The 18458-nt window shown below is 52.8% G+C and overlaps 1 protein-coding gene across 1 annotated transcript; it reads right to left on the bottom strand.

Moving 5' to 3' along the window:
* Positions 1-314: 314 nt before the first annotated feature.
* Positions 315-18134, bottom strand: Prkrip1 (PRKR interacting protein 1). Its single transcript, XM_090324149.1, has 6 exons — positions 17966-18134; positions 17239-17317; positions 14891-14991; positions 14582-14667; positions 12502-12569; positions 315-1718 (listed from the first exon to the last, which is right to left on the bottom strand). The coding sequence occupies exons 1-6, from the start codon at positions 18089-18091 to the stop codon at positions 1612-1614; spliced, it is 567 nt and encodes a 188-aa protein (XP_090180275.1). The 5' UTR covers positions 18092-18134; the 3' UTR covers positions 315-1611.
* Positions 18135-18458: the final 324 nt, after the last annotated feature.

Here is an 18458-nt window from a genome sequence, read left to right as displayed (position 1 = left end):
GCACCATGGATGCAGCAGCCCAACACCGCCTCCGGCGCCTCCACTGGGGAGGCACCTGCCATCCAGCCACTTCCTGCATGGATGTCGGCAAATGACTGGCAGCACGAGCACGGGCAGGGGTGCAGGTCAGCTTTAATGAGCACTCACACACAGTCCATGAATAACCTGTCAACTGCCCTGAGAACTGCCTGAGACCCACGCACCCCCCCGCCATGCCAGAGCCGGGAGCCTATGCAGATGTACCCACAAGCCACCACCTCTGCCAGACAGCTTATCTGAAAAGGAATCTAGTCACTTAGCTGGGAGACAAATCTTGTTTGCTTAAGCCCAACTGAAGGTCTCACCAGGGCTGCCCGAGCAGTGCCAAGGGAGGGAGGGAAGGAACGAAGGCCCACCTTGGAGGTCAACCCTTCCACAGTCAGACGTGAGCTGGCGCACTCGGGGTGGTGCAGCTGTAGACTGGTTTCTGAGCCCCAAATTACACTATATACACCCTGGGGCTGGGTTCCACACACCGCCCGAGACATTACCTCATGAGCGCGCTGTGGCTTGTGGCACGCCGTCACCCTGCCCTTCTCAATGATAACATGGAGTGGCCCCGTTTTCCCAGATAAGTAATGCCCCAAAGGCGGACGGGAGCCACAGAGCGCAGGTACCGAGCCAGAGCTCCTCCTGGCAGCTGCAGACAGGGGAACTAGACCCACGGCGGGAGACAGAGGTGACTGGATTTCAGCCTCCAGGGAGGCACCACGTACAGCGAAGGTGATGGAAGGCGTCCTGTGCTCAGAGCAGGGCCAAGGAGTTACGAGGCTCAAGAAAGTTGGGGGGAGGGAGGGGCTGGAGACGGGGGACATGGTGATGGACTGATCACAATGGCACTGCCCTGTACGTATTGTCAGGGCATAGAGGAAAAAAGGCTCACACAGACCAAGGGCTCTCATTAGGCCTGTCCCCCGCCCCCACAGGCCAGTTCATCAGGAGGGCTTGGGAGGGAGGGGCTCGGGCCTCCGAGGTCTAACCATCCCCTGCCTGCGCAGGCCGCCTGGTGCACGCCTGTCTCCACCCAGTGCATGCAAGATGAGAAGGGCATCTCTAGCCAATGCCCACCCGCTGCACCGCCAGGCCCCAGGCCTCTAGCTGCTCAGTGAAGCCTGGGGCTTCTTCCTGGCCAGCTGCTGCCTCGCCAGGGCCAGCCAGCATCCCTGGACTGCGGAGCAGAGCCAGGCACCTGCAGCTCGGGCCACGCAGCACCACGGCTGTGCCTGGAAAGTGTGGGAGCAGAACGGTCCAGGGTCAAGGCTGCCCCTATGGCGCCATTCCAGGCTCCTCCTGCCTGTGGGAATTAACCTCTGCCTCAACGAAACCTAAAGGCCTTTTGCTCTTTACTAAGGAAACATCCTCACCACAGAAACCAGCACCAGGAGGAGAGGCACGAGTGGGGAAGGAGAGGCACTTTCCCTTCCAGCGGTGTAGGCCTCGGTGCGTAGGTGAGGGTCCCTCTGTCACCACGGGCTCAACGCAGAAGGGCACAGGAAGGGCTGACACGGCCCAGCGAGTTCCAGGTGCTGACTGCGGAACCACCAGTTCTCCTGTCTTGACGGCTGCGGCAGCTCATCGCCCCATGACGAAGCTGGGCTCCTCGTCCTCCTCGTCGTCGTCGTCGGTCCCAGACGCCTCCTCAGAGCTGCTGGCTCGCTGCTCCTGGGACAGACCAGGTCCTGGAAGCACAGGACATTCTGACCACAGGCCCTCAGTCCCTCAGGGGCGGGAGCAGCGGGAGCACCTCCATCTCGGACTGCCAGCCCAAGCCCACGCTGTCTGTGACACCACAAGCTGCAGCGGCAGCCCTCACAAACCAGGGCCCTGCTGTGGGGTCCTGTCTCCTGCAATGCCCGCCATGGGAGGAGTGATGGCCCCTGCCTGTCTCCAGTCCTCACTGCAGGGAGCACTCAGGTGCATGGCACACATGGCGGACCTGCCGGCCTGCTCTTCCTGAGCGCTTTCCGCACTCCGCAGCCGAGGCAGCGCCCCCAGCCTGCCCCTGCTTTGTGGAGAGGGGATGAGGGAACAGAGGCTCCTCGTGCAAACCAGCAGGACTCCAACCTGCCCCGTGGCCCCGCCACCACAAGCGTGGCTCCTGAAGCGGGACAGCACGTCAGGTCCTCAGGAGGGCACTATGAGGACGACTCCTTCCCACCAGGGCCCGCGGCCCACATGTGTAGTCCAAGCTGCTCAGGAGGCTGAGATCTGAGGATCACAGCTCAAAGCCAGCCCTTACAGACCAACCTGACAGACTCTCTCCCCCTCTCTTTGTTAATCGTTGGGCTTGAGCTCAGGGCCTGAGCACTGTCCTTGAACTTTCTCAAGGCTAGAGCTCTACCACTTGAGCCTCAGCACCACTTCCAGCTTTTTCTATGTATGTGGTACTGAGGAATCAAACCCAGGTCTTTGTGCATGCTAGGCAAGCACTTTACCACTAGGCCAAACTCCCGGCCCTGAACCTGAAAGACTCTTATATTTTATCAACCAGCAAAAAGCTGGAAGTGGGCCAGGAGTTTGGCCTAGTGGTAGTGTTTGCCTAGCATGCATAAAGACCCAGGTTCCATTCCTCCATACCATATACAAAGAAAAAACTAGAATGGGGTTGGGGCTCAGTGAAAGAGCCCTTGCCCGACAAGTGCAAGGCCCTGAGTTCAGTCCTCAGGTCTGGAAAAAAGAAAAGAAAAAGCAGGAAGTGGTGCTGTGGCTCAAGTGGTAGAGCTCTAGCCTTGAGAAAACCTAAGGACAGTGCTCAGAACTTGAGTTCAAGCCCCAGGACTGGCAAAAAAAAAAAAGAAAAAAAGGCTGTAAGTCTCAATGTGGCTCAGGTGGCAGAGTGTCTGCTGGCTGGAAGGAGGGGAAAGGAGGGTGCAAAGTGAGTAAACTCCCATCTGTTAACCGTAGGAGTGCAAACAGGTGCCCCTCTTACGACAGCTTGGTACTTCCCCACACAACAAAATAAGAAGAGCCTGGCAGGGCCGGGAGCACAACCTAGTGGCAGAGTGCTCACCTAGCATGCATGAAGCCCTGGGTTCCATTCCTCACTACCACACACACAGAAAAAGCCAGAAGTGGCGTTGTGGCTCAAGTGGCAGAACGCTAGCCTTGAACAAAAGGTGTCCAAAGAGAGTGCCCAGGCCCTGAGTTCAAGCCCCAGGACCGGCAAATCACATGCCTGGGTATCTAGTGCGTGGATTTAAAGAGCACACACAAAACCCAGCACGAGTTCACTTGCTTCAGCATCCTTGCAGCTAAGCAGGCACACAGAAGTGACTGTGTACAAGACACCGAGTCATCTGACAGTCACCGTGGGCCACCAACATGCCTGGGCCTGAACAGGCAAGCCAAGGCCTGCAGAGGGTGGGCCCACACAGAGGGGGCAGTCCAAGGGGAACACACACACACAAGCATGTTCTGGTCCTGTGACACTGCACCCCCAGGATGTCACAGCCATCCTAGTTTGTGTGAGCACATGATCACCCAGCATGCACTTCTCAGACAGTGGAGTGCCTGGCTATTCTCCTTGCTCTGTCCACGGAGACAGATGCAGATCCGAGGTGCAGAAGCAGACTAGCCAGATACTGCCCTCTGCTGCCTTCCCTGCACATAAGGCACAGCTTCCTGGACAAAGGCCTGGGTCTGGGCCCAGAGCAGGAAATACCAAGATGGACTGTTTTGTCTGGAATACTCTGTAATGCCAGAAAGGAAATACTACAAAAAAGGAGGGAGGGCACCCACTTTCTCAAAGAGCCCCGATGGGCAAGGAGGATCAACTCAAGCAGCTCTGTGCAGCCCAGTGCACCGGATGTCAGCAAAGGCCACAGGAGGATGAAGACAGAGGATAGGCGGCCCGGAGCGGGCACAGCTGGCTGTGCACCGTGGCTTCTTCCCCAGGGTGAATTTACCAGGAGAGGTCTGCCAGCTCAGCAGATGGCCGAGTCAGCACAGCAGTGGGAAGGATGCTGGCACATGCAGCCTGGCATGTGTGGCAACGGCCCTTCTCCTCAGCATCCTCCCAGTGTGAAGGCAGGCAAACCTCAGGGAGGAATCTGACAGATGCCTGTCCCAAGTAAAGCAAGCAGTGCCTGCAGCCAGTGGAGCCCGGACACGGCGACAGCACACGGGCCCTCCTGGAACAGGACGCTAAGGGGCTGCACGCACTGCGGGATCTACCTCCCTGACCTGGCCCACCAAGTCTGAGGGCAGGAGACCTGGGGTCTCAAACCCCTGTGGGGCTGCAGATGCCGCTACAGCACTTGCCTAACAAGCAAGGCCCCAGGTTCAGTCCTGGAGAGGCTCTCCAGGCATGTAGAAATAGAGCTGAAAAGGAACACTCCAAGCCAGGCACCAGCGGCTCACACCTGTAATCCTAACTACTTAGTAGGCTGAGATCTGAGGCGAATGGTCTGAAGCCAGCCCAGGCAGAAAAGTCCATGAAACTTATCTCCAACGAACCACCAGAAAACCAGAATTGGAGCTGTGGTTCAAGTGGTAGACATTATTAGCCTTGAATAAAAAAAAAGCTCAGGGACAGTACCAAGGGCCTGAGTTCAAGCACCAGGAGTGGCACGTGTACACACACATATCAAGCAAGCGGCTGGGACTCACGCACTAGAGGGGTAGGCACAGCAGGGAAGGGTGTAAAGGGATGGAAAGGCAGGAGGGCCAGGAGACCAGGGCACGGTACAGATAAGGCTTCAAGCCACAGGCTACTCAGCCCAGGAACCTACATCAAGTACCAGCCCGCCACCCACTTCCCCTGCAGCCCTGAGATGCCTAAACGTAGGGTCACACCAGGGACCACAGTGTAGGGCTGCTGTGAGGCGGTTCAGAGACGAAGCACCCAGAAGTCACTGCACTGCAAGCGCTCAGTGAAGGCTAGCTGCCCCTGTTCTGGGGAACGGGCCCACGCAGCGGACAGCAGCGCAGGAGGGGCGGGCGTCAGCAGAGCTCACACACCTGTGGTGAGGATGTTATTACATCTCCACCGTCTGCTGTTACCTATCTTTTCCTGTGTGTGCTGATATGGGGGCTAGAATTCAGGGCCTCTCATTTGCTTGCTCAGCTTGTGCTCTACCGCTCCAGACATACGTCCAGTCCAGTTTTCCGCTGGTTAATTAGAGATGAATCCTAAGGACTTTTTTCTGCTGGGACTGGTTTTGAACTGTGACCTCGAGTGCTGTGATTAACCACAGGACAAGAGCCAGGGCTGGTAAGGATATGGAGACCAGGGCGGGAGGGTACCCCCGTGCCTCTCACAGGAGACAAACCTGGAACACTAGTAACAAGAGGAGGAGCTGTGATTTACCATGGCTCTGGAAGAAGCCAGGAAGAGGTGGAGCAATGCCAATGGCAGCGGAGTGGGCGGGTCCCCACACACTGTGGCGATGCATCGCAACTCCAGGGGAAAATATTGGGGAGAGCTGTATGACAAAATCAGAACTATAGCACTTATAATCAAGGACATGACATTAAATGTTAGTAAGGATTTCGGAGGACTTCTGCTTTTGACTTTTTTTTTTTTTTTTTGTGGGTCATGAGGCTTAAACTTGGCCTGGGAGATGTCCCTGAGCTCTTCAGCTCAAGGTTACCACCCACCCTTGAGCCAAGCCCCACTTACCATTTTCTAGAGGTTAACTGGAGATAAGAGTCTCAGGTCCTGGGGCTAGGAGCGTCCCCTAATGGTAAGAGTGCTTGCCTGGCATGCATGAAGCCCTGGGTTCGATTTGTCAGTACCACATACACAGAAAAAGCCAGAAGTGGTGCTATGGATCAAGTGGTAGAGTGCTAGCTTTGAGAAAGCCCAAGGGCAGTGCTCAGCCCTGAAGTCCAAGCCCCAGGACTGGCAAAAAAAAATTAAAAAAAGGTCTCAGATCCTTTTGTGCCAGGGCTGGCTTTGAACCTTGATCCTCAGGTCTCAGCTTCCAGAGTAGCTAGGGTGACAGGCGAGAGCCACCGTGCCCCACCTGACTTTGTTCCTTCTGCACACTAATGATTTGGAAAACAGCATGCAATTCCTTTTACACTGAAAGCAGCAAGGCTTCGACCGGTGTGGGCCACACGGTTCTGTTCAGTCACATGGTGCACTTCACTCAAGACCTGTCACTCTCAGCTAGAGGGTTCTGTGCCCCTCAGAACTTGGGGGGATGGGCAACTGTGGCCTGGCTGCTAACACCCTGCCGTGACCTTCCCACCAAGGAAGATCCAGCCGGAGACCTCAGCAGAGTGAGGGGTCTCCGGTTTCTGTGGTCCATAACCAACACTGGTGTTAGAACCCATGGCTCTAGGAAGGCAGGACTCCAGAAAGATCCAAACTGGCTGAGTGCCACCCAAGGCCTCCTTCAGACCGGAGTTAAATACCACAGGGCACCATGCCAGCATTGCAAGCGGGACCCTTCCCTGCAAAGCACAGAACTAGCCAGCAGCCCTGGAGCCTTGTAGTGGACACCAACGCCATCTTGTGGTACAAGTGGGAATCATCACGCTGTTTCCATTCGTGTCACAGGAGACCAGGAAATGTCACTTCTCACAAAATGAAAGTGAGGGAAGAACTGAGGACAGCGAAAGACACACAGAGCAGCCCTCTGCCCCGCTCACTTGGCATGTCCGACCACAGAGCCAGTCTTGGCCGTGCTGGGATGTGCGCAGGTGTGACTTTCCCAGCTAAGCACCCACACGGACGTGTGTGCACTGCAGCCAGCGCTGACACAGAAACCCGAGGACACGTCCAGAACCAGTAGCTACTCAGATGATTTCAGGCCACTTTCTCATAGACTACAATGATGGTGGCAATGTCTAAAAGGTGTCTCAAATGATAGCGCATCTACTCAGCAAGCAAGGGGCCCTGCCTTCACATCCTAGGACCTAAGGCCAAAGAAAGACTCAGGGCCCAGGAACTCTTCCTTAGCTTTTTCATTCCAGGCGTGCACTCTACCTCTTGAGCCACAGCTCCACTTCTCATTTTTTGGTGGTCTTAATTAGAGATAAAGAATCTCACAGACTTTCCTGAGGGTCTGACTTTGAACTGTGATCCTCCTATCTGAGCCTTGGTACCTGGGTTTTCAGGCGTGCCCACCAGGGCTTGGTTCAGTTTGTCTAATGCCACAAGAAGAGAGAGAGAAGTGAAATGCAAGTCCTGCTTTTGGATGTAAACATGAAGCAGAAGGTTGTGGGTGAAGCAGGGGTGGTGAGCCCTTCTTTCCCTCTGAACACAGCTGTGGAACCTGGACAGCCATCTGGGCTCTGAGAACTAGCTGTGCAGCCATGAATCCCTGCCCTGCTCGTCTCCAGCCTAGACACCCCCCCCCCCAGCAGCGCTGGACACAGGGAGAGCTCCAGGAGGACCTTCCACCACCAAAGGAGGAACGGGGAGCCCCGGTGTTTGCTCCCCTCCCTGTCTTCCTGTCTCCATGTTCTCAAACCCCAGCTCCAGGCTGTGCCCCTGGGGCCAGGTGCAGCAGGGGTGGCACAGGAAGGGGAGCACCGTGCTCTCAAGGCCCACCTCTGTAGTTTTTTTTCTCCTGTCTGCTCCCTCTTTCCCTGGAAGTGGGACACTTCCAGAGGGGTAACTAGAGCCCCACTTACTGAACAAGATCCCTAGGAAACCCTATCAAACCACAGTAACCAAGTTACTATGAGAACGGAACTCAAAAAGCAAAACCCACACTGGCCACCAGAGGGCACAGGTGGGCCACAGGCAGAGGCCACCACCTGGTGGGACCCCTGCCACAGGTCAGAACCTGTGCTCTGAACAGAGCCATGTTAGGGGCCTGCTGGACAAATGTCAGCCAGACCTAGACCCTCATAACATACTGTTCAGTCCCACACACAACTAAAAACCACACGGCTTATGTGGAATCAGGAAATCAACTCCTGTAAGGGAAAGAGAAATACTGGGATGGGCCGGATGCAAGAATCAAGAAATACCCTGGTCAAGCTAGGTTCACGCCTGTAATCCTAGCTACTCAGGACGCTGAGATCTGAGGACCGTGGTTCAAAGCTAGCCAGGGCACAAAAGGACCTGAGACGCTTTTTTTTTTAAATTTTTTTTGCCAGTCCTGGGCTTAAGCTCAGGGGCTGAGCACTGTCCTTGGATTTTTCTCAAGGCTAGAGCTCTACCACTTGAGCCTTTTTCTAAGTATGTGGTACTAAGGAATTGAACCCGGGTCTTCGTGCATGCTAGGCAAGCACTCTACCACTAGGCCAAACTCCCAGCCCGGACCTGAGACTCTTATCTCCATCTACCCTCCAGAAAACGGGAAGTGGGGCTGTGGCTCCGGTAGGGCAGTAGCCTTGAGGTAAAAGAGCTCAGAGACAGCACCCAGGCCAGAGTTTAAGCCCCATGACCCCCCACCCCCCAAAAAAAAAGAAATACTCTGGCCACATATTGAAATATTTTCCCCAGAAAGTAAGAGTGGACCCCTGGAAGAAATGGGAAGGTAGAAATGGGGCAAAGAAATGGGAGGTATAAAGAATCGGTGGGATTTTCTGAACTTTTCAGAACACAACAATGATGTAACAACCTCTCTGGATGAGATCGGCTGCAGAACAGAGAAGGTGACATGGGAGTTAAAGTCAAACCAACAGGGCTGGGCACCAGTGGTTCACACCTATATCCCAGCTACTCAGGCAGAGACTTGATGACTGCTGTTTGAAGCCAAGCCAGAAGGGCAGCAATGCTCCTAAGACTCTGATCTCTAACTAAGCACCAGAAAAGCTAGAAAATGGAGCTATGGCCCAAGTGGTAGAGGTCTAGCTGTGAGCAAGAAAGCTCAGGGACATCACCCATGCCCCAAGTTCAAGCCTCCGGACTGGCAATAAAATAAAGGTAGAACAATAGGCTGAATACAATATGGTGGCTCATGCCTGTAATCCCAGCTACTAAGCAGCGGAGATCAGAAGGATTATGTTTGAATCTAGCCAGAGCAAATTTAGCAAAGCTCCATCCCAGTAAGGCAGGTGCTGTGGTGTATACTTGTACTCCCAGCTCCACGGGGGACTGTAGCTTTGTTTACCTCTGAAAATAGCTAAAGCCATGACCCAAATGACAGAGTGCCTGCACAAGGCCCCGCTAATTCCATTACCTCTGAGACAAAAACTAACCCACAAAACAATGGGACCCTCACAGAAGAGCCCCAAGGCATGGGATGAGACCGCGGGAGACCTTCCTTCTAAGGGGAATGGTACCAGAAGGAGCAGGGAACAGGAGGGACAGGCTGCCCAGCTAACATGCCAGACTGCTGCACACAGGACAGCCCTGCCTGGTGCGGCAGGTAGAGGGTATGCACAGTATTCTCACAGCCGCCACATGCCAGCTCCTGACAGACTGCCAACACAGCAGGTACACGGCCATGCCAAGCACTACAAAAGCTTTGAACATGATTATAGACATGCAGTTTGGAGGTCTCGAAAGCCCAAGAAGAACTCGGAGAAAGGTTAGTAAAAATGTCACCTTCTCTAAATCAGGCATGCTGGCTCATACCTGTAATACCAGCTGATAGGGCAATGGTAACAAGGGCAGCTGCCATCCATTCACAGCCAGTTGGGACAAAAGTTATCAACAAATAAGCCAGGTGCACTGGTCCACCTGTGGTCCCAGTTATGTGGGAGGCTGCAAAAACCTGGGGCCAACTCTTAAAAACATCCTGAAAACAAAAGGGCCATGGTTCAAGTATACTGAGCACTGGCACTGCCAATTCAAGGCCCCGTGCTCAAATTCTAGTACAGGTCTCCTACCTACCCAAAAAAGCCCTATCCAGAACTCTGGAAAGTCTTACTGGACTGGGTAAGAAGGCTGGAATCCTGGTGCTCAAACCTGCAATCCAGCTACTCAGGAGGCTGAGATTAGAGAACGGAGGTTCAAAGTGAGCCTAGACAAGAATGTCTAAGACTCTTATCTCTAATTAGCCACCCAAAAGCCAGAAGTGGAGCTGTGGCTCAAGAGTAGAGTGCCAGTCCTGAGCACAAAAGCCCAGGGACAGTGCCCACCCAGGTCCTGAGTGAAGCCTCCAGGATCGACTAACACACGCACTAAAGAATGGTGGAATTTTGGTAAGACCATGAGCTCTTAGTGCTTTTTTAACTTGCACTTCTGCCCTTGTCCTCCTTCCTTTGAGGGGGCTCAAACCAGGGGTCTCAGCATCCCACTGACCACGGGCAGGCAGCGCAGGCTGAGAGCACTGTCCCCAAGTAACCTAACCACTGCTCGGAGGAACTCATGGCAGGCTGTTCTGCCTGATCTAACTCCAGGTTCCTGGCGTGTGAACAGCCTGTCACCCAGGGGGCTGTCACAAACCATCAGTGGCAACCTTTTGCCATGGCAGCTGCTGGAGGCAGCACGGGCGGCTAAGGAAACAGAGGGGAAGCAGGCATTTGGGAAAGCCACGTGCAGGCCAGTGTAGGGAGGGTGGTGCACATGCCCCAAAAAGGCCAGCACAGCCCCCTTCTTCCCACGATACCCTTGGGCTCTACACAGGCAGGCAGAGGAGGCAGTCCTAGGCAAACGGCCACCTGCCTGCTGGGGCAGACAGAACGCGCCAGCGCACACCCAGAGCTCCCAGCCAAAGGCAGCAAACTTAGAGACTCCCATGACTGTAGAGTGAGTGCGGGGAGTCAGCAAGAATGCTAGCATGGAGAAGAAACAATCTTGGAGGAGGGGGCCAAGGAGCTCCACTTCCTAGCAGAAGAACCCCACAACCCAGCAGGCCACGTTTTTGCAGTGCTCAGCGGGGCAGAGAATAGGACTGGGCACTCTGTGGAGGCCAGTTAGTGACGACGTCTTGAGGAAAGGGGATGGCGGCTTTGGGAGGGGGCCTTCAGGTGTCTGTGAAAGGCCCTGTCCACCTACGAAGCGAGCCTGCCACATGCACGACATGATACAGCTGTCACTAGGTCTTCTCTGGCAGGGGCTCCTCTTACCCCTGGGCCATGCCAGCCTGTGATGGGTGGAGGTGGGCAGGGTAGGCAGCACCATAACCACCCCCCACTCTCCTGTCAGTGCAAGTGGTGTAGCTGACTATGTGCCCAGCAACCAGACCCCCGCAGCTCCTGTCACTCATGACAGTTCAGGTCCAACTCACCCACCCAGGAGAGGGCACGGCTGGCAGTGGTCTGGTGCAGAAGGTGACACTTGCTGGCAGGGAATGTCTGCTCTTCAGTTCCAAGGACAGACCAGGCAAACACTACCTCTCTGTTCTTTCTGGATTTTGTATTCATTCTGAGACAGAATCTTAACTCTGCACTCTCAGGCTGGCCTCAAACTTGCAATCTCCCTGCTCAGCTTCTTGAGTGCCAGGACCATAGGCAGGTATGCATCCTTCAGAGAGATGCTGGCAGGCATGGAGCCCACAGCTCTCTCCTTAGGACGCTGGCCAGGAATTGCGGTGAGCTACTGACTGTCACTGAGATACCTGCCAATCAGAAAGAATCTTTTTTTTTTTTCTATAAGAGCAAATCAAACCTGGCATGGTGGCTCACGCCTGTAATCCTAGCTACTCAGGAGGCTGAGGTCTGAGGACTGCAGTTCAAAGTCAGCCCAGGCACTAAAGAACGTGAGACTCATCTCCAATTTATCACTAGAAAATGGGAAGTGAGACTGTGGCTCAAAGCCTTTGTGCTCAGGCCGTAGGGCAGGGCAGTAGCCTTGAGCTGAAGAGCTCAGGGACAGTGCCCAGGCCCAGAAAAAAAAAAGAGCAATCCAATTATACATATATATTGGTCGGTCCTGGGGCCTGAACTCAGGGCCTGTGCACTGTCTCTGAGCTTTTTCACTCGACACTAGCGCTCTACCACTTGAGCCATAGCATCATTACCAGCTTTTTCTATGCATGTGGTATGAAGGAATCGAATTCAGGTCTTCATGCATGCTAGGCAAGCACTGTATCACTAGGCCAAAAGTTTTTTTGTTGTGGGGCTTGAACTCTGGGCCTGGGCACTGTCCCTGAACTCTGCAACGTAAGGCTACCGCTCTACCCCTTGAGCCACAAGCCACTTCTGGCTTTCTGGTGGTTAATTGGAGATGAGAGTCTCAGGTTCTTTAGTGCCCGGGCTGGCTCTGAACCGTGATCCTCAGATCTCAGCCTCCTTAGTAGCTGGGATGACAGGCGTGAGCCAATGTGCCCAGCTCCTGAGTTGTTTTTTTAAGGGACTAGGAATCTGGACGTGGGGGCAGCCAAACAGGTCTCCAGGCTGCTACTCTGATGGTGGGAGATGCCAGTCTTTGATCCTGGCCCTTGGGAGGTTGGGAAAGGAGACTGCAATTCTGAGGCCAGCCTGGGCTACAGTGTAAGACCCTGTCCCCGCATAAATGCAGAAAGGAGAGGCAGCATCTGACAGTCTGGCTTTCAGTCTCTGGCAATGACTGAGGCCCTCCCACACTTTGTTCCTCACCACATTGTTCCCTGGCAGGCCAGCTACCCAACCAACACTGACAAATGTGCCATCCAAGAACGAGGGACCACTCACCGTCCGCTTGTTTCTTCTGGTCAAGTTTCATCTTCTTTGCCAGTAATTTCTTCTCTTTTAACTTCTGACTACAAATATAAAATAACACATTGAATCTTTAACTGTTTTGTTGTATAATTTAGGAAAGAAACACCTACATGTGGCATCTTAAGAAATGAGAAAAAGAAAAAAAGGAATGTTATAACTCCATTTGACTAAAAAAACACATTCTCATGTTTCTGCTTTTCAACAATAGCATTTTTTTTTTTTTTTTTTTGGTGGGTCAAGGGGCTTGAATTCAGCCTGAGCACTGTCCCTGAGCTCTTCAGCTCAAGGCTACCACCCTACCCTTGAGCCAAGCCCCACCTCCCATTTTCTAGAGGTTAATTGGAGATAAGAGTCTCAGGTCCTTTTGTGTCCAGGCTGGCTTTGAACCTTGATTCTCAGATCTCAGCCTCCTGAGTAGCTAAGATTAGAGGCGTGAGCCGCCTGCCTGGCTAGCATGCTGTCTTTTGAGTCAAGATCTGCCTGGCTAGCATGCTGTTTTTTGAGTCAAGATCGAAACTGTGGGGATGGAATGGTGATGTACATCTGTAAAACCAGCTACTCCATTGGCAGAAGCAGACTGAGTTCAAAACCAATATGGAAGCTGGATGCTGATGGGTCAGGCCTGCAATTCTAGCTACTCAGAAGGCCGAAATCTTAAAATCACAGTTCAAAAATTATCCTGGGCAGGAAAGTCAGTGAAAATATTACTTTCAAGACAGAAGTGGCACTGAGGCTCAAGTGGTAGAGTGCTAACACTGAGCATAAAAGCTCAGGGACAGCCTGTGCCCTAGCATACACAGGCCTTGAGTTGGAGTCCCAGGACCCCGAACAAATAAAATCCCCTCAGGGTTCTAGCCAGGCATAGCTAGACCTGTAATTCCAGCATTTGGGAGGCAGAAGGAGGATCAAAAATTTGAGGTGAGGGCCGGGAGTTTGGTCCAGGGGTAGAGTGCTTGCCTAGCATGCACGAAGACCTAGGTTCGATTCCTCGGTACCACATACATAGAAAAAAGCTGGAAGTGGTGCTGAAGCTCAAGTGGTAGAGCTCTAGCCTTGAGAAAGTCCAAGGACAGTGCTTAGGCTCTGAGCTCAAGCCCAGGAATGGCAAAAAAAAAAAAAAAGAACTTTAACTTGGTTAAAGTTATAAAAAAAAAATTTTTTTTTTGAGGTGAACCTACTGGGCGCGGGGGCTCACAACTGTAATCCCAGCTACTCAAGAGGCTGAGATCTGAGAATCAAGGTTCAAAACCAGCCTGGGCACAAAAGGACCCAGGCACAAAAGGACTCTTACCAATTAACCTCTAGAAAACAGGAAGTGGGGCTTGGCTCAAGGGTAGGGTGGTAGCTTTAAGATGAAGAGCTCAGGGATAACACCTAGACAGAGATCAAGCCCCATGACCCACCAAAAAAAAAAAAAAAAAAAAAAAAAAAAAAAAAAAATTTCAGGTGAACCTGTATTACATAGTAAGACCCTGCCTTGAGAGGAGAAAGAAAAAAGCTTCCCCTTGGCCAGGAGTTTGGCCTAGTGGTAGAGTGCTTGCCTAGCATTCGCGAAGACCCGGGTTCGATTCCTCGGTACCACATACATAGAAAAAAGCCAGAAATGGTGCTGAGGCTCAAGTGGTTGAGCTCTAACCTTGAGAAAGTCCAAGGACAGTGGTCAGGCCCTGAGCTCAAGCCCATGACTGGCAAAAAAAGAAAAAAAAAAAAAAAGAAAAAAGCTTCCCCTAAACAAATGTGTAGACATACACACATAGCCTGGCGCTCTGTAGACAAAGGAGACCCTGGGTCACCCAAGTCCTGACATAGTTGTTGACAACAAACTTTAGTCTCTTACCCCTACAACCTCTAGAGGAACAAGGTGAATTTCTTTCTTTTTTGAGTTGGAGGTCTATGTTGCCCAGGACAGTCTTGAACTCATGAGCTCAAGCAACCATGCTGCCTCAGCCTCCTAAGTAGCTAGGACCACAGCCATGTGTCCCCACATGGCCTTGCAGGAACTCAGTAAGGCTGGGGTCACTCCCCCACCCACGGAGGCCCCATGCTGTCTTACCGCTTTCGCCGGCGCTTTGCTGTCTGTTCTTCGGCAGCAATCTTATTCTTTTCCAGTCGTTTCTGGAACTCTGCATCTAATTTTTGCTGTAAAAAGCCACAGCGTTTAGACAGACACACAAGGAAGCATCTGGCCTCACAGCCCTTGCCGAGGGGGAGCACCCCGCTTTGTGTCTGCTGTGGGGGCTGGGGCTGGTGGAGAAGGCAGACCTCAGGCACTCCCCACCCCACCAACTACTCTTCCAGCATGTTTCTAAAACCGGATTTGTGCACTGCTCAACTACAGGCATCCCAGCAAATGCTCCCTGACCTTCTCGGCCATGGCATCCATGTAGTCCTGCCGCTGGTACTCTCTGCGGCGAAGATGTCTGTAGACATGGAACTCTCCGCTGCCTGCCCCAGCGCTGGAACCTGAAACCAGAACAGACCCAGCAACAGGTGAAACAGTTACCAGCATAAGCCACACTGGATCAAGAGACTAGAGACAAACACGGAAGAATGAAAGGGACCATGCCTGTTTGCTTTCACATGTGCTCTGGGGCAAAGGACAGTGCCAGGAATACTGTAGGCATCACGAAATCAGGTGTTCCATGACCCTTCGTGATGAAGTCATCAAAATTTCACGCTAAGCTGGTGTGGTGGCTCAGGCCTGCACTTTCAGTGTTTCAGGAGGACAAGACAGGAGGATCATGAGTCCTTGCCCAGCCTGCATTATCTAGTAACGTTCCATTTCAGAAACAAAACGGGGGCTGGGAGTGTGGCCTAGAGGTAAAGTGCTTGCCTAACGTATACCCACGTTCTATTCCTCAGTACCACATACAAAGAAAAAAGCCAGGAATAGTGCTATGGCTCAAGTGGTAGAACCCTAGCCTTGAGAAAGTCCAAGGACAAGTCCTGAGTTCAAGCTCCAGGATTAGCCAAAAAAACAAAAACAAAAACCACACATGAAACAAAACAAAACAGGCCTGGTGCTGGAAACGGAGCCATGGCTCAAATAGTAGAGCTCTAACCTTGAGCAAAAAAGGTCAGGCCCTGAGTTCAAGCCCCAGGATCAGAACCAAAAAAAAAAAAAGAAAAAGAAAAAGAAGGAAGGGAAGGAGGGAGGAATGAATTTCTTCTCCAGGACTTCACATTTACTACACTAAAAATCTCAAGATACACCAGGCACGGAAGCTCCTGCCTAGCTACTCAGGAGGCTGAGATCTGAAGATTGCAGTTCAAAGCCAGCCCAGGCAGGGAAGTCCAAGAGACTCTTATCTCCAATGAACCACCAAAAAACCAGAAATGGTGCTGTGGTTGAAAGTGGTAGAGTGTTAGTCTTAAGCTGAAGAGCTCAGGGACAGAGGCTCAGAGTTCAAGCCCCACAACTGACCACTCCCCCACCTTCAAAAAAAAAGAGAAGAATCTCAAAGGTGTCCAGGATACCTTTTTTTTTCCTTTGGGGGGGGAGGCTTTAACTCGGCCTGGGCACTGTCCCCGAGCTTGTTTTGATCAAGGCTAGCACTCTACCCTTAAGCCATAATCCCACTTGCAGCCTTTTCTGTGTATGTGGTACTAGGAATGGAACCCAGAGCTTGGTGCATGCTGGGTGAGCACTCTACCACTAGGGCACACTCCCAGCTGGTTATACTTACACTTGTGACACAACACTTGTCAGGTAGCGGGTGCATTACTTCTCTATTTCTCACACATTGCTACCCCTTCTCATGTTTTTGTCCCCTTAGCACTACATTTTTGTGAAACATTGTTCCTTATGTGGGTTATTTTGACTGTGAAAAGATTTGTTTTAAGTGGAATGGAGGTATTACATAATTTTGTATGACTCTACTTGTTTCTAGTTACAATTAACATGACTTACACTCATAATCCAACAAAATAATAAACACCCACCCCATTTTCGTGGCATTGGGGTCTACATTCAGGGCTGCTGAGCACATGCTCTTACTGGAGTCACTCCCAGTCTTTTCTTGCACTAGCTTTTTTTTTTTTTTGGCCAATCCTGGGGCTTGAACACAGGGTTTGGGCACTGTCCTTGGGCTTTCTCAAAGCTAGAGCTCCACCACTTGAGCCACAGCACCACCACTTCCGGCTTTATTTTTTCTACTATGTATGTGGTACAGAGGAATCTAACCAGGGTCTTTGCGCATGCCAGGCAAGCACTCTATCACTAGGCCAAACTCCTTGGCCCAGCACGGCTGTTTCTGCTCTGTGATGAAGCTACTCCAGACTCCACAGGCCCGGAGCATGAGCCTCCAGCACCTGGCAACATTTCCATCTGGGAAATATACAATGTATTACTAAGAGTAACAACGGAGGCCTAAAGCTAAGCAACCATACCTCTTTCTTTGCACGAACAAAATAGTGATAAAAAATAGTGGCTCACACCTCTAATCCCAGCTATTGAGGATCCCAATTAGAATCCAGCTGGAACAGGAAAATTCAACAGACGTTTATTTCCAATTGATCAGCAAAATGCTGGCTGTGATTCAATCAATAAAGCACCAGCCTCCAGAAAACAACAACTAAGGGACAGCATCCGGGCCCTGAATTTAAACCCCAGTACCAGGACATACACACACACACACACACACACACACACACACACACACACACACAAGCACAAATGTCATATTTTTACACATCAACAATAGCCATTACCCATTACATCGCGGACAAATTCTGGGGGAGGTCTTGGTGCCCATTCACTCATTTTTTCTGGAATTGGGACTGCTTTGTCCTGCAACAGTTCAAACAGGAAAGCACTTGTAAGGATATACCTCCTAACCAAAGACTATGGAAGAGGGCTGCACTGCTCCTCAAAGCCGATTTCCCAACCCGTGCAGTGGCTCGCATCTGTCATCCCAGCCACTCGGGAGGCTGAGATCGGAGGATCAAGGTTCGAAGCCAGCCTGGGTACAAAAGGACCTGAGACCCTTATCTCTAATTAACTTCTAGAAAAAATGGATAGTGGAGCTCGGCTCAAGGGCAGGGCTGCTGCCTGGAGCTGAAGAGCTCAGGGGGGTCTGGTGGTAGCCTTGAGCTGCAGGGCTCAGGGACAGCACCCAAGTCCAGTTCAAGCCCCATGACCCACAAGATAAAAACAAAAAAAACACCACAAAAAGCTGATTTCCCAACGCCCTCTGGGTTGCCTTTGCTTCATGCGGAATTTCCTGTGGGTCTAACCGTCCACGCCTTCTCAGGGCTACGCTTCCCAAGTCATCGTCACCCTGGAATCCCCGCTCGGGGGAGCGCAGGAGCGGGCTCCCCAGCGCCTGAGGCAGGCTGGACCCCAGCGCGAGGAGAGACGGGGGCTCGCGAGCTCCGGGGAGGCGCAGCGGCCCCGCCGTAGGCCTGGGACGGGCCGGGAAGCCCTGCTTCGTCTCACCGGGTTTTTCATCAGCCTCTCCAGCTTGAGCTTCTGCTCTTCCGCCGCATTCTTGGGGATGACGAGCGCCTGCGGCTCTTTCTTGGGTCTCGGCGGTCGCACGGAGGAGGCCGCGGAGCTCGCCATCCCGGCCGGCCGCCGGCTTCTCCCGGAGGAGCGCGACCGCAGGGGCGTCGCGCGCCAGTGACGTCAGGGCAGGGCGCGCCGGGGCGCAGGCGCAGTCGGAGGGGGGGGGGCGGAGCCGGCGCTGGAGTCTCAGGAGCCCCAGGCCCCGCGATTGGTTGGGATCCAAGCTGTCCATTTCCCGCGTCTGAGCCAATCAGCCTAGTATGGAGGTCATTCGCTCTAGTTAACCCTGACTCCAGCCCAGTGGTCTGCTCCAAGTCTCTGCGGGCCTGAGCAATTATGTAGCTGATGGGTGGGTGGTGCCCCCCCAGACACCAGGGACTTGGGGTTTTACCTACCCCATCCTGAGCGCCATCTCCCTGCCAGC

The sequence above is a fragment of the Megascapheus bottae genome, chromosome 34 (genome assembly GCF_031878675.1).
Source record: "Megascapheus bottae isolate mThoBot1 chromosome 34, mThoBot2.hap1, whole genome shotgun sequence".
Lineage (NCBI taxonomy): Eukaryota > Metazoa > Chordata > Mammalia > Rodentia > Geomyidae > Megascapheus > Megascapheus bottae.
This window is presented reverse-complemented; position numbering and strand designations above follow the sequence as displayed.

Excerpts from the sequence above, each read along its gene's own strand:
- Prkrip1 (XM_090324149.1), bottom strand. The coding sequence starts at position 18,091 with ATGGCGAGCTCCGCGGCCTCCTCCGTGCGACCGCCGAGACCCAAGAAA. Across the intron at positions 14,668-14,890 it reads TGGATGCCATGGCCGAGAAG|CAAAAATTAGATGCAGAGTT; the intron begins GTCAGGGAGCAT and ends GGCTTTTTACAG. Across the intron at positions 1,719-12,501 it reads CCAGAAGAAACAAGCGGACG|GACCTGGTCTGTCCCAGGAG; the intron begins GTGAGTGGTCCC and ends CTGTGCTTCCAG.